Below are 14,505 nucleotides of genomic sequence, written 5' to 3' on the forward strand. Positions count from 1 at the left end.
TGTTGTATGGTTAGTGGCGCTGCTTTGCCTGCTGCCGGAATAGTTGTTTATGTTATTATTATTGCAGTGTGTGGAAATGTTTGCATTATGGAAATTTTCGATTGTCATTTTGGCGCGAAATGTGTGTATGCAAATTAAGTTACGCACAGACACTCACGCACAGTGACATACATATGTAAATGTACACGTACATACATACATGTGCAAGCATCAGGTCCATGTATGTATGTATGTTTAGCTTAAATTTTGGGAAAATGCAATATTGAGAAGACGCTGTCGGCGCTTTTGTCCGCACCCTGCAAATTCTATACTTACATTTTATTGTTCTAACATTCGGCTTTAGGCTCAAATATAAACAACATCGCTTTAAATACCAATATTATTCGAAGCAAAGTGTAAGTTAATGACATAATGACGTGTGTCACATTCAAAATAAGTATACATATGTACATACATATATATAAAGAATACATTTATTAATTATAGTATGCTTCGTAGTCTACTTTTCCCAACTTTGATTAGAGGATTACATATATGTATGTACAGTAATGTATGTTTATGTTTTCTTCTTCTTCTTGACTGGTCTTCAAACCCGTTATCGGGCTATGACCTGACGTAACACAGCTCTCCACGCGCCTCTGCTTCGCGCGCGTCGCTTCCAGTTGGTCACTCCGCAGGTAGTAAGTGCGTTCTCTACCTGGTCCTTCCAACGTAGGCAAGGCCTCCCCCGTCGTCGTCTCCCCCCAACATCCGCATCGAGAACTTTTTTCGCTGGAGCGTCTTCTTCCATACGCACGACATGACCTAGCCAGCTTAGCCGCTGGATGTTTATTCGCTTGACTATGTCAATGTCAGCGTAGAGCTCGTACAGTTCGCTGTTCCATCGTATGCGGTAGTCGTCGCCAACGCGTATGGGACCGAAGATCTTCCGAAGCATCTTTCTCTCAAACACTGCAAGAGCTGCTGCATCAGTCTGCGATATCACCCATGCTTCTGCACCATAAAGCAGCACGGGGAGGATGAGCGTCTTGTAGAGCGTTAGCTTGGTTTTTCGGGAAAGGTCTCTGCTACTCAATTGCCTACTGAGGCTGAAGTAGCATCGATTGGCTAGAGTTAATCTCCATTTGATTTCTAGGCTGACATCGTTGGTTGCTGTGACAGTGGTGCCAAGATACATAAAATCTTTCACCATTTCGAAAGTATAGTTTTCCACCGCGATCTGGGAGTCTGGTTGCCGCGTGTCCCTGCTAGAGGAAAACATATACTTAGTTTTGCTCTCATTTATCACCAAACCCACTTTTGCAGCTTCCTTCTCAATAGCCGCAAATGCTCCGGTGACGCCTCTCCTGGTACGGCTGATAATGTCTATATCATCAGCGTACGCAAGAAGCTGAACGCTTTTAAAAAAGATCGTTCCGCCTCGGTGTACACCAGCTTTGCGCACCACACTCTCCAGCAGGAAGTTGAAGAGATAGCACGAGAGGGCATCGCCTTGCCTGAAACCTCGAACGGTATCAAAGGGTTCGGAGAGGTCCTTTCCTACCTTGACGGAGCTACGAGTGTTGCTCAACGTCATTCTGCAAAGTCGCACTAGCTTTGCAGGGATACCGAACTCAGACAGTGCGGCATATACACGTTCCCTCCTCGGGCTATCGAATGCTGCTTTATAATCGACGAAAAGATGGTGGGTATCGATTTGAAACTCATGAGTTTTCTCCAGGATTTGGCGTAGCGTGAATATCTGGTCAGTGGTGGATTTACCAGGCATAAAGCCGCACTGATAAGGCCCAATCAGTGCTATCGCAAATGGCTTTAGCTTATCACACACTACGCTTGATATGACCTTATATGCGACGGAAAGAAGGCTGATTCCACGATAGTTGGTGCAGACCGTGGGATCACCTTTTTTTAAGACGGGACATAGGACACCGAGATTCCAATCATCAGGCATGCTTTCAGTTAGCCATATTTTGCAAATGAGCTGGTGCATGCACCCTACCAACTCATTGCCGCCTGCCTTAAATAGCTCCGCAGGCAGCCCATCTGCTCCCGCAGATTTGTTGTTTTTGAGCCGCTGGATGGCTGTTTCGACTTCGTCATGGCTAGGTGACGGTACTTCAATACCATCGTCGGCGATCGGTTCTGTGGGGTCATCTCCGCTGGCGGAATTGTTAACATCTTCGCCTGATAGAAGATTGGAGAAATGTTCCCTCCACAGTCTCAGTGCCGCTTGCCCGTCCACCACCAGATTTCCTTCCGAGTTCTTACAGGCTGACGCTGCGGGCTTAAAACCTTGTGTTAGACGCTTCACCTTCTGGAAAAATTTCCTAGCGTCGTTCCTGTCTCTACAAAGCTCCATCTCCTCTCGCTCTCGCTTTTCTTGCTCTCTCTTCTTGCGTCTAAAAAGCCGCCTCTCCTCCCTCTTCTTCTCCCGATATACATCATGCACAGCGCGCGTTGTCGCCGTCTGCAGGGTTCTTTTGTACGCGGCATTCTTCGCTGCAGTGGCTTCGCGGCACTCCTCGTCGTACCATTGGTTTCTCGGTAGCGGCTGTTGGAAACCAATGACATCTTCTGCGGCTGTGTGCAGTGAGCGGGAAATATGTGCCCAAAGTCCGCTACCAGTATCGGTTTCCGAGAGCGGTTGAGAAAGCAGCTCAGAGAGTTGAGCGGAGTAAGCTTCGGCAGTCTGTTGTGCTAGCAGCTTTCCGACGTCTAGTTTTCGCTGCGTGTTGGGGCGTACATTTTTCGCCATGCATAATCGCATGCGGACCTTGGCTGCAACAAGTTGGTGGTCCGAATCAATATTCACACCACGGAACGTACGCACGTCCAGCACACTGGATGCATGCCTTCCATCTATCACAACATGGTCTATTTGATTTTTTGTCATTCGATCGGGTGACTGCCAGGTAGCTTTGTGGATATCAAGGTGTTCAAATCTGGTGCTACTCACCACCATGTTTCGTGCTGCGGCGAAGTCAATTAGCCTCAGTCCATTGTTGGATGTTGTCTCGTGGAGGCTGAATTGTCCGACTGTCGGGGCAAAGACGCGCTCTCTTCCAACCTTGGCATTAAAATCGCCAAGAACAATTTTAATGTCATGAGAGGGGCAGCGGTCATAGACTGTCTCCAGTCTCGCATAGAACTCGTCCTTGGTAATCTCGTCTTTGTCCTCCGTCGGAGCGTGGACGCAAATCAGGCTTATGTTGAAAAATCTCGCCTTGACACGGATGGTTGCCAGCCGTTCGTTCACAGGTGTGAACCTAGAGACACAGTTACGCAGTCTCTTGCTGACCGCAAAACCGCATCCAAATTCGCGTCTTTCTGCATGGCAGCTGTAGTAGATGTCAAAGGCTGCTCTTTGGGAGCAACCCTGACCTGTCCATCGCATTTCCTGGATGGCGGTGATGTCAGCTCTTACTTTATTGAGAGCATCCGCCAATTGGATAGTAGCACCTCCTCTGTTAAGGGTCCGGACATTCCATTCCTTAAATCGTGGTCCTTTAAACGTTTGCTAGGGTCGTCAACTTTTGGGTGTTCCTTATCCGAGGCTGTTGTTATGTCCTTCACTGGGAGTAAAAAATTTTCATGTGGTGGGTCCCAAGCCCTACGCACAAAAGCGCTGCACACATTTGCTCACTTACCAACTCCGGATGGAGCCGGAAAGCTACCCAGAGAGCACCGCGAGGAGGTCGTGTGTCAACTTGATGATGGCAGAGACAAAGATCACTCTGGCCATTTCCACGTTAATGGCAGTCAGAAGCTTTACATTGTTCTACCAAAATCCGATGTTTATGTTTTAATACTCAATATTTTCAAATGAGAAATACATACGTAGAAAAATAAACTAGAATTCGTAAGTCAGCGGTTGAGTGCATTAAATACAAAGTGTAAATAGGTGGAAAAGCTTAAGTCGGGTGCCCCGATTTCGAAATACTCTGTACCTATGTATGTGTAGAATAAATATTTAAATTTAAGCAAATTAACAAAGTTGAAAACAACCAATAAGCAACATTGTAATAAAAAACAATTTCGATCGACTATCCCTCCATTGGGGCACGAACGCTCGCATACGGTGTATGTCTGCACATTTGCATCGGGATTATGTCGATTTGTTTCTATACATGGCTGTATTTGTGATTATGTGTGCAGTGAGCAAAAGCAGCAACAACAACTACAGCCGCTACCACAGCTTGTCAGAGATTACATTTATGGCTTTAAAATGTACTTATCACGATGCTAGTTCACATGTTCTAATCGAAAGTAACTGCAATATTTGAAAAATTAAGAGAATTGCGGAAGTTTTGGAAAATATCGGAGAAGTGGCAGAAATACCTTTGTACTGCGTGTACATATCTATCTGTAAATTTAGTGTCCTTAGCTCTTATATAATCTCTGTGATCTAGGAGTTCACACAGACGGAGAATTATGGCTAAATCGACTCACCTTATCATGCTGATCAAGAGTTTATATACATTTTGGACTCAGCCTTGCATCCTCCTGCCTGTTAAATTTTTCGCTTTGCACAAAGCTAATATACTTTTGTGCATTTTACAAGTAGATCAGGGTATAATAAGTTTAATAAAAAGAAGTAGCGCATACTTTTGAAATGTGCGTGCTGTTTTAAAAACGTCAGAAGAGAAGCGCGTCAATCAAAAGGAAAGTAATACAGAACAGAGAGTGAATAACTGAGTTTAATGGCGATTCTTAAACACACCTTATTTCTTTAGGTTGGCCCACGAGCAGCAAACATGATTTCTGGATTGAACTTTACTATAATTAATTCTTTATTCAACGTAATAAAATGTTGTGGTATACAAGTATAAGTACGCAAAACATTTGAAAGCTTTGGTGAGTCAACATTTTTTCATTACATACTTGTATATATGTACATATAATAAAATCGAAACCCCTTTGTATTTACTAAACCATACAGTGGTAAAAAATAGATTTAAATCTATGTGTGGATTCAAATTTAGCTGATTTTTTTTTGAGTGCACGTGTAGTTGAAATTTTAATTTGTTTGGCATGTGCCACTCTTATTTCTGCAATGCTCTGCAACCCATCTTTTCTCATACAGGGCGTATGCGTTACATGCATATTTGTATTGCATATCTCAAAGGACTTAGACTGCTGTGCATTTTAAAAGTGTTTATGCATACACATTTATATAAACATACATACATACGTATATGCATTGTTGTTAGACAGCAACCTATTTAATGCCTGGTACCTGCAGCTGAGCTCCAGTCTCCGCCCAGATATTTTCACATTAAAAATTCAAATAAAACTCGCCGTGCTGCATTGCAGAGCCAAGTCGCTACGTGCCCGCCTGCTCGTATGCGCATCTGCCGGTCCGTTTGTTTGTTTGCTGGTACAAGCAACAGTTCGATGGTTCCACAAATAAACATTTGGTGCGTATTTAAGAAATGTTGCCTTTCAGTGGGCTGACTGTTCCTGGGCCAAGAGAGCATTAATTTTTTTTTTCGTGGATCACACATTTATGTGAACTGCATTGCACTGTCACTGTATTGCATAAAACCAATTTGCGCCAGATCAGACTTGTTTTCATTGTTGTTGTTGACAAGCTAGCAATCAACGTAAGCTCATTAAATTAGCAGGCAAAACAGACATACATACATATGTATGCCTATATGTACGAGTATATGCTCACTGTACCACATTCATTCAGGATTCGAACAGTAATTTCTGAAAAATAACGTCTTGCATGATGCTTCTCTATTTTTTCGTTAGCCGCAAACACATGGCATCGAGAAATGTTGCCAAAATTTTGCGTCATTTTATTTAGAACACACACCAGGGCGCCCAGTTTTTAAGATATCAGAAAAATCAATGAACTTCATTACTTAATCATGTACTCTTACAAGTATGTGTACATATGTATATACTTATGTATACATACATACTTGTATGTCTGTATGGATTAGCGAGTGAAGTACAAGCAATTATTAATTAGTCGCATGTGTTTGTATAAAGAGTAGTCTCTGTCTCAGGCGCAAAGAATTCTCGACGTCAAACGATGTGAATAGCAACGAACGACCTTCAACGTGAAATGCGACGTAAAATAAATTTATCTCAATCATATACATATGTACATATACATACTTACTTATTTATATATGTAGGTCTGAAAAAATATGTATATTTAGATATATACATGTGTATACATATATTTTTCGTTTTCGCTCTTTCTGCACTGATGTTTCGGTTTTATAAGCAAAGCAAGGAGAAGGCAGTATTGCCTTAAAGCAAGACGTCCAAATTTTTGGTTATATGTGTTTTCTTTACATTCACCTTGGCAGCGTACAATATTAAAAGAAACACAAAATTGTTGTTCATGTTTTTGTGTTAAACGAATAAAGAAGAAATTAGAAATGTTGTTAAATACAGTACGTTGGAAAATCACTAATAGGGGTGAAGGGGGGGGGGGGGGGGTGTACCAGAAAAGAGAACAAACTTGATCTGTCTAGGGCTTAGCGGAACCTGGATACCAAGTTTGGTTATTCTACGCCTTGTACTCCCTGAGATCCTTGCGCTCATACAAACGGATAGACAAAGTTTGTTAGAAATAAGATAAGTACTTGTAAGTATAAACAGGAACAGACAAGACGGACTTTGTCAGATCACTTTCTCATATAGCTGTTGATATTGAGGAATGCATTGGAAAGAGTATGAGAATCTGTGTTGTTTATCAAGGTTTTTGAATTAAATAAAATGAAAGATTAATCACAAACAGAAGAGACCGAAAAAATCGATTTAACTCCAAGGACACAGCAATTAAACTTATTAACAATGGTGAAGGGTATACAGCTTCGACACGTATGAAGATAATTTCTTAATTCGTTTGGAAATACATTACTCATGCTTTTAACGCAAATACCTGTACCTGCGTTGATTTAATTTTTCTTTATTTTGGATAATATTTTTTATATTGAGCTTACTTTCTGAAGATTTTGACTTCAAGCGAAGTTTTGCCGAACATTTTTATCGCATTTTCGCACGTGTAAACATTTCATACAAAATTTATTTTATTATTTCATACATGCAGGAAATTTATTTCTTATTATGTTTATAGGTACTTATTTCGATCATTATGGCTTAAAAGATTGCAACAAATATGTTTAATCTAGTGTTAGGAGCGCAGCAGTTTTTGATTAAAGCTTGTTTTTTCTGCGTCTCATCGGTTTCCGGGTTTATTTTTCCATATCCGCTGACAGAGTAGTGCATTTAAACTTGATGCCAGGCACAAATCATTTGGCAATCGAAGAAAATGAAAAAGAATTGAGCTCATGATAATTGCCAAGCCCTTGAGTGCCTTCTGGGAATGCTTGTGTGCTTGTACGACTGCCTAAAGTGTTAAACGGAAATTGAGAAATCAGCTTACGCACCATTAGCACATTATTCAGCTGTGACAAGAGGCTGACAGACGACACACAAAGGTGACACAGGCAATGGCCCAAAAAGTGCGAAATTTGCCAGGTTAAAAAGAAGGACGTACCAAAAGCACCAAAGGACAGATGGAGCAGCAACAATAACGACCTACAAGCCGGTCCGATTCCATTCCCTCGAATCCTGCTCCTCCATCGCCACCTGTGGCAAAGTATTTCCGTTTGTTGTTATTTGCCAATTTAAGAAAACAGCCTGGGAAATCGAGCCGCATCGCAACCCTTTCACTTTGTGGGCGTGCTGTTTGAGGCGGCCTTCTTTTCAAACTAAATCACGGCGTGTGTGTGAGTGTGTGGTTACACACATTCACACACACACACACACATATACACACTCCAAAAATAAGTGCTTGCTGTGTGGCTCATGTTGCCGTGCACGTTGGTGTAGCTGAAGTTTTCTTTTTGCATTTTATTTTCCCGCCGGCGCTTTTCATTTTTCATGCTACATGGTTTCGGATTTTTTCCACAGCCAACTACTTGACACTTCCGCTTCCGTTGGAGCGGCCATGTTATTGTCTTACACAGCATTTGCTGCACTCCGCCCTCTACATTCGTTTCTTATTTTCCTTTACTGCTCGACCCAAAGCTAACTAATCCACTGCAGTTACAGTTACGCACAGTTGCCTCACTTACCCCAAGTAACACCCAAATACATAGAAATTTACGCTCATCTGCTGTGACGTTTATCCTTCAGCGCCTTTTGGGTCTGGCTTTAACTTTAATATGAACCAAATTATTTGGGCAATCGATGCGTCGGCCGAGCGCGTCACTGTCTGTTTTATTTGGGAAATTTATTGTTTCTGTCCATGTAAGCGAAGGCGAGAATGGGGACGAAGAGTGAAAAGTGAAAATGTTTCAGAGTCAGCCTTATCTATGCTTTTTTTTAAGGGCTGGCCTGCTCTCCCGTTGCCCGTATTTTATTGAAATTCATGTATTTTTAAAAGCCTCAGCCATTTGGCTGGCTAGCTGGCTGACTGTTTGTTTGCGAGTGAGCTGCGACAAAAGCTCTAAATCGTTTAAGCATTTATTTTGTTTTTCGGCATTGCGTTTGATTTTCACAGCAATGTTGTATCTCTACATAAAAGTTAATGTTTTGCATCATGAGCCGAAATGTTTATGGGCGCTGTTGGTCCTTTATTAAAGCATAATAGGAAGCGATAACTAAATTGCTAATAGAACAAAAAAAAATTCCAAGCAGCTGCTACATCTGCACTAAGCTTTAGCTTAGTTGACTTTATTTGTTATTGTATTTTTATTTTCAGTTGGTTTGTGGGCATCTAATTTTTTGGTAATTGGAAATTTGAAGCAATGTTTTAGAATCTGGCGAGGGCAATGGAACTTGTGCTATTCGCAACATAACAATTTTACGGACTTAGTCGAAGAGACTGCGAATATGTTATCTTAGAATACGAATATTTGGCATTCCTTTCTTGTTATTATTTATACTTTGTTTAAAACAAATAAAACCGCATTGTTTGTTTAAATTTTTTTCAATAATCAATGATCAAAGTGCTCTTATGTTTTGTTGTGCATTATAGCTTGTGTACGAAGGACGTCCAAAATATTTCTGGACGGGCCATGAAGACGATCTCATACGTTAACCAAACGGACGGCGATACTGAATGAGTTGAAGAAGTGAGAGCATCGCTGGGAAAAGTATGCTGACTTAGAAGGGCACTTTATTGAAAGAAATCGGTTTTAAACGATTGTATCATATTAGTGCCCTCATACATCAGCATGACGAGCCCAGTTTATTGAACAAGCACGCAATAAAATACGAACAAAAAGGCGTATTCGAAAAAAATTTGTGTTACACATATTGTTTGGAAATTTTTCATCCATTTGTGTACTTATATTTTTATTGCTTGATAAAGAAATATGAACTAAAAAAAATATATTGGTACATATTACCTGTTTTATTGAACAGGAAGTCTTATAGATTAAGCTATTAAAGTCTCATCAAACATTCATACCCAACCTTATCTATCTAAGAAATAAAAAAAAAACGAATTTGTAGATCGACTTTATCTCCCGTGGTATTCGATCTGACCTAAAGGGTGTATAACTGCACATCTACTAGGAATTGTGTCTATGTGAGTCTATGCATCACTGTGTGAGCATGTATGCAGTACTGAGTTGACCCAAAGCAGCAACAACAACAACAGCAGCGAGCAGAGCTTGGGCAGAGATTACATTTATAGCTATAAATTTCTTCATAATTGACCTATCATGATGAAACGCGAATATACTAAATTTGAGTTCAAAATTACAAGCACTACGGGAGTTATGAAAAGCCACGGATAAAAAAAAACTAGTCCTTTCTCGGGCTTAGGAGAGTCTAGATACCAAGTTTGGATATTCCAGCTCTTATACTTTCCTTGCGTTCGTATGGACAGACAGACAGACGGACATGGCTATATCGACTCGTCTTCTCATACTGATCAAGAATATATATACTTTGTGGGGTCTGCCACGCCTCCTTCTGTGTGTTACATACATGCGCACAAAACTAGTATAGCCTTTCACCCTTTGGGTACAGGCTATAAAAACACACGACTGCTAAAGTCGAGCGAGCTCAACTCGTCACCGTCACCCCACCAAAAAAAATTTTTTGGCATACAGACACATAATCACTAACGGGATGTAGTTACCAAATTTTAGTTAGAAATTGTGTCCGTGTGCCAAATTTCATCATGATAGGTCAATTCTGAAGAATGTTATAGCCATAAGTAAAATAGCTGCTCATGCGCTGCCTGCAGCTCTGTCGGCAGCGCTGCCCGCAGCTGTTGTTGTTGTTGCTGCTTTGGTTCAACTTTGTGCTGCATACATACACGCATATAAACACGCATAGGTACGTGATGTAAATGTATGCTGTTAAAACTGAACATAAACATGTATTCTAATTTAATTTAATTAATTCATTCATTCATTCATTTTTTTTTTAAATTTTATTTTTTTTTAAATTTTTTCTTTTTTGTGGAGAGTACAGGCTATTTTACTGTCGGGCTTGCTCGACTGTAGCGTTCTATCTTGTTCGTATTTCTTAGTGCGTGTTTTTCGTGCATTTTTCAATCAACACAAACACGTACGGTTACGTACGAAATTGAAATATGAAACACGCACAATGCCATAATGGATCAGACACAAAATCGCGGCCCAAGGCCAGTTTCTTTTAGCCCGATCGCCTCAATCTATCCATGATTATTTATTACAATACAATACCGTATGCCGCACTCTATTATCAAGATTTACCACTATGCACTATATCATATAGCTACCATAGGAACGATCTGTGCAAAGGTTTGTCTTCTAGCAAGTATATAAATAATGACTGACAGCATTCTACGCTTCATAAAAGTGGTCTCTTCAAAATATACGAGTGCATAGTTACTTAGGGTGATCTTTTGGAGCCTGGTTTAATAACAGAGACAACTCTTGAGGTTCTCTACGCTTGTCTCCATTTTAATCATTGATGTTTGCTTATATTCAATTATTTATATTGAGAGTCTTAAGATCTCAGCCCTTCCATTGTTCTGTACTGGTGTAAGTGGAATAAGTTTGTTCTGTTGCATTGTTTAAGCAGCCAATAAAGACATATTGTGCAGAGCTTATCAGTGCGCTGAATAAGCAGTGTTTATATGTATGTGCTATCACCGATAAGTAGTAGACTTTACAAGTTCACTCGCCGACATGTTAAACCACGATATTTTCGTTTTGTGATATACAGCTCCCATGAACTTATTTTACCGCCTTGTTTATCGGCTCCGTCAATTGCAATTATTTGACGATAGTGAAGCACTTATCGTTCACTCAGGTACTTACCACCTTCCGGCTCTGAATCATCTATGTAGATCATGTTACTGCGACCTTTGGCGCTCTTTTCTCGCAATCGGGTACCCGTTTTGCTAAACGTTTTCTTGGCGAATACGAGTATAATGTACACAATATTTTTGTTTCGATATTTCACTATTTAACCTAAACGGTTAAATTTATACGATTCTTTCCCATTAACATAAGTAGACTTAAGGGAAATGAAAAATATGTAAGGCACTGTGAGACACTTTTTGCGTTGCACCACAAATATCGTTAAAATAAACTTCAATTTAGACTTTTTGCGCACTTAAAAAACGGGCATTAGTACGAGTAATTTTCAGTTTTATTTATAGCTCGCTCTCTTTCTATTTCGCACCAGAAAACTTCGAGCGGACCACGCTGCGTATGTATAACGTCGCCTTTGCCAGAATATTAGCAACAAACAGATTGATATTTTTAGATTTTAACTAAAACTGCCTTCCAGCTGCTTGGCTGCTGTTTGGGCTGCTCCTCATTATTCGATTTGCGCTGCCAATATTTTCGATTGCTCCTTCCTTTCGACTCACTTTTTACTCTGGCGGAGTGTCTGTGTGTGTGTTTCTTGCATTTGTTCAATTATAAATATGTTTTGCTGATAGCGCGCACCCAGTCAGAATATAACTGTTTGGCTCTTACGGGTCCGACTCGGGGCGGCACGACTTGTCGCTGATCGGTACCAATTCCGTTTGCCGTTGCCGTTTGGTATTGCCGTTTTCCGTCCGTTTGTTGGCTCGCTCCGCTCTCACCGCACTAGAGGAAAATATCTATAAATAAACAAAATGTAACAAATACAGTGATAGCAGGAGTCGTCTGCGAGCGTTATGTTGTTTGCCTCTGCGGTATACAAAAATAAATTTCAGAGCAATTTGTATGCGGCTTGTTCTCTTATTCTTTCTCTTCGCGACTTGTAAGCAAATGAAAATGCGGATTTTCCGTGCAATTGCCGTTTATCAAGTTTTCTACACCCTTCAGAGATTGCTCAAACACGCCAAAAGCGTGACAGGCATATTGGTACACTACTTATCTTTAACGAAGCAAGAGAGACTGTTATAGCCGAACAAGCCAGCGCTGAAATATCCGAACCCAATACCCAAACAAACTTCCTATTTGGATTTTAATAAAGATTGGGAATTACATATCAGTTAAGTGTATTCAAAGTTAAATTTATGTACCTGCGGATTTTGGAAAACTTGCAGTGCCTAGGGACTAGGGGATACCAAATATAGTTAGGTTTAGATCAGCCTTTCACTAGACCTACTTTCACTTACAGAAAAATATTTCTATTGGTGTTTTCCCTCTTTAATAGCTTCTCCAAATAAAATATTCAAACAGTTTTGGATTCACATTTAACTCCAGTCTATAATCGTGTGCACACATACAAGTACATGGCACTAAGATCATCAAGAAGCTTGGAATCCAAAATTGTGGGATCAGAAATGATTGAAACACATGGACAATTATGATTCTTCTCGTTACGCTCATTATATATATATTCTCCTCAAGAGTGTTTCAAACTTACACGCCGTTACACATTTTAGTGAAGGATACCAAAATATTAACTTAAAAACCAGTTGTATCTTATTAGGGTATTGAGAAGGGTATTATTGCTGTGGTGATGCTGCAGATACCGCTCTTATTGTTCTGTGTAGTTTTCTTGGCAATTTGCAAATGACATCTAGATATATAGATACATATATTAACATACATATATGCATATATTTGAGTATACATGTATGTATGTGTATGTGTTTGCAGGTTTATGGTACTTGGCGTGGTGTGGCCTGTTTACGAATATATTGAGCTTCCTATTGCCGCCTTGTTTTTGCCAACAGATTCTCGCAACTTGTTGCCATAGTTGCCACAGTCACTTCAGCATTTTTGGGTTAGGCATGCGTCACGTTTTGGCTACAATTTGTTGGTATTTATTGCTGATTACATCATACGCTGTGGCCTTCAATTGGATTTGGCTTATCGCAGGTTCATGTGTGATGTTCGCATGTTGATATGATTATAAATACATATTAAGCGATGTTGTAAATAGCCCACATACCTTATTAATGCTCCTACCCAGCCATGAAATATGTGCCCAAATTATATGTCTGATTTCTAGATAACTAATGAGAAAGTCACAGTCAAACACGCGAGCCCGCATTTGAAAATATTAGTGAACTACAAGGACTTTATAAATCTACCAATTTGATTTCTTCTTCTTTTTCCGAGCCACCTCTTGATAAATTAATTATTATACCCTGTACCCAAAGGGTACAAGGGTATATTAGTTTTGTGCGAGTGCACATGGAACACACAGAAGTAGGCTTGGTAGACCCCACAAAGTTTATATATTCTTGATCAGCATGACAAGCCGAGTCGATATAGCCATGTCCGTCTGTCTGTCCGTCTGTCTGTCCGTCTGTCTGTCCGTCTGTCTGTCCGTCTGTCTGTCTGTCTGTATGAACGCAAGGATCTCCGAAAGTATAAGAGCTAGAATAACCAAACTTGGTATACAGATTCTCCTGAGACCGAGAAAGGATGAGTTTGTTCATTTTTTCTGATCCACCCCCCCCCACTCCCCCCCTATTACCGATTTTCTATAACTCCCGTAATTCTTGGAATTTTGAACTAAAATTTGGTAATCACATTAGGTTAGTGATTGAGCCTGTTGAGCCTGCTCGACTTTAGCATTCCTTTCTTGTTATACCCTGTACCCAAAGGGTACAAGGGTATATTAGTTTTGTGCGAGTGCACATGGAACACACAGAAGGAGGCTTGGTAGACCCCACAAAGTATATATATTCTTGATCAGCATGACAAGCCGAGTCGATATAGCCATGTCCGTCTGTCCGTCTGTCTGTCTGTCCGTCTGTCTGTCCGTCTGTCTGTCCGTCTGTCTGTCCGTCTGTCTGTCCGTCTGTCTGTCCGTCTGTCTGTCTGTATGAACGCAAGGATCTCCGAAAGTATAAGAGCTAGAATAACCAAACTTGGTATACAGATTCTCCTGAGACCGAGAAAGGACGAGTTTGTTCATTTTTTCTGATCCACCCCCCCACTCCCCCCCTATTACCGATTTTTTATAACTCCCGTAATTCTTAGAATTTTGAACTAAAATTTGGAAGTCATATTAAGTTAGTAATTATTTATCCGTATACCAAGTTTCATTATAATAGAATGATCGGAAAGAAAGTTA

At 40.5% G+C, this 14,505-nt stretch overlaps 2 protein-coding genes across 2 annotated transcripts in view; both read right to left on the reverse strand.

Annotated features, from left to right (window-relative positions):
* LOC115634791 (serine/threonine-protein kinase DDB_G0283821) overlaps positions 1 to 14,505 on the reverse strand; it is a 43,118-nt gene that overhangs the window by 26,615 nt on the left and 1,998 nt on the right. Inside the window, exon 2 of the mRNA XM_030532699.1 lies at positions 11,292 to 12,085. Coding sequence (XP_030388559.1) covers positions 11,292 to 11,325 — 34 coding nt within the window. The 5' untranslated portion in view covers positions 11,326 to 12,085. The remainder of the gene's footprint in view (positions 1 to 11,291; positions 12,086 to 14,505) is intronic.
* Positions 1,002 to 1,666, reverse strand: LOC115634794. Its single transcript, XM_030532701.1, has 2 exons — positions 1,298 to 1,666; positions 1,002 to 1,244 (listed from the first exon to the last, which is right to left on the reverse strand). The coding sequence occupies exons 1-2, from the start codon at positions 1,574 to 1,576 to the stop codon at positions 1,080 to 1,082; spliced, it is 444 nt and encodes a 147-aa protein (XP_030388561.1). The 5' UTR covers positions 1,577 to 1,666; the 3' UTR covers positions 1,002 to 1,079.

Source organism: Scaptodrosophila lebanonensis, unplaced genomic scaffold (genome assembly GCF_003285725.1).
Source record: "Scaptodrosophila lebanonensis strain 11010-0011.00,11010-0021.00 unplaced genomic scaffold, SlebRS2 tig00000001-arrow-pilon, whole genome shotgun sequence".
NCBI lineage: Eukaryota > Metazoa > Arthropoda > Insecta > Diptera > Drosophilidae > Scaptodrosophila > Scaptodrosophila lebanonensis.